This window comes from Limulus polyphemus, unplaced genomic scaffold, assembly GCF_000517525.1.
Source record: "Limulus polyphemus unplaced genomic scaffold, Limulus_polyphemus-2.1.2 Scaffold440, whole genome shotgun sequence".
NCBI classification, from domain to species: domain Eukaryota; kingdom Metazoa; phylum Arthropoda; class Merostomata; order Xiphosura; family Limulidae; genus Limulus; species Limulus polyphemus.
Genome location: NW_013666050.1, coordinates 294,274 through 295,398, shown reverse-complemented (window position 1 = coordinate 295,398; position 1,125 = coordinate 294,274). Strand labels below are relative to the sequence as shown.

At 34.5% G+C, this 1,125-nt stretch overlaps 1 protein-coding gene across 1 annotated transcript in view; it reads left to right on the top strand.

Moving 5' to 3' along the window:
* The first annotated feature begins 699 nt into the window (after window positions 1–699).
* LOC106458289 (cuticle protein 10.9-like) overlaps window positions 700–1,125 on the top strand; it is a 2,913-nt gene continuing 2,487 nt past the window's right edge. The window contains exon 1 of the mRNA XM_013917782.2: window positions 700–796. Within this exon, the coding sequence (XP_013773236.1) occupies window positions 785–796 (12 nt within the window). The 5' untranslated portion in view covers window positions 700–784. The remainder of the gene's footprint in view (window positions 797–1,125) is intronic.

Here is a 1,125-nt window from a genome sequence, read left to right as displayed (position 1 = left end):
AAGCATACTTGTATTGCACATAGGCACAACACATTTTAATGTGCATCCTTCTTGTTTAAAATTAAAGTTGGTTAAGTCATAAAGTTATATTGCTTTGATCAAAGTTGATAATTTTTTGGCTATTGTTTAATGGTCATGTTCGAAAAAATATGGAATAACTGATTTAATCGTTTCAGTTGACTAGCCTTTAAATCGTTTCTAATTTCTTATAAAATGCGATTATATACATACCAACTGTAAGACTTCGAAGTCGCTAGAGATATTAACATACTAAGTTTTGTGGCGTTTTTGCTTTGATATTATACCTTTTTGTTGTTTCACTGGCTGATGACGTTGTCATCTGCATTTTTAAGTAGTGGAGAAAATGAAGACCAGTAGACGCCAAACTTTAGGGTTAGCTGATGTGACATAATGTTAAAGCGGTTAAGAGTACAAAATTATACTTCTTAGATAATGTCGTAGCTTTCATTTAAACACCCGAATATCTCCTATCAGTATTACTAGGAAGATCTGATGATAAAGTTGTTTTCCACTTCTACTGTACAACAGTGCCTACATGTTAACGTTTTCCGGCTTCTCCCATCCCCACGGCAAAGGTTTAACAGCGAAAGTCAATCTATCTTTTCCCCTAAGGACTGTCGTATAGGCTGTCTTCTCTAATCTCTAGATACCGTTCTACTTTGTGTCTCTGTAAATTTAGGCCAAGAGTCAGTATATAAGTTTTGGCTAACTCTTAGGTCAGAGTCAAAGATATTTTGTTTTTCGAGAGAAATTGACTCAAACTATGATCAGTAAGGTAAGACAATTTTTATTCTTCTTTCATAATATCTATTTTGCAGCTTTATTTGGTACAAAATTCTGTACTCAGAAGAGACTGAAGAGAGATGGTATACATACAAAATGTACATTTTGACAAACTGTGTATAATCTCATTACACGTTCATAGCGCATGACGCTATATTTGTGATACTGCATATATTTAATTTTCCATAAAATGGAGCCATGTCTGGCCTAATGGTTAACGAGTTAAGCTACGGATTCAATAGTACAAGGCCCGAGACGTGATTCTACTGAATTCGTTCCAATCTTCCTGTTATAGGTGTGTTGTAGAAGTGACATTCAATC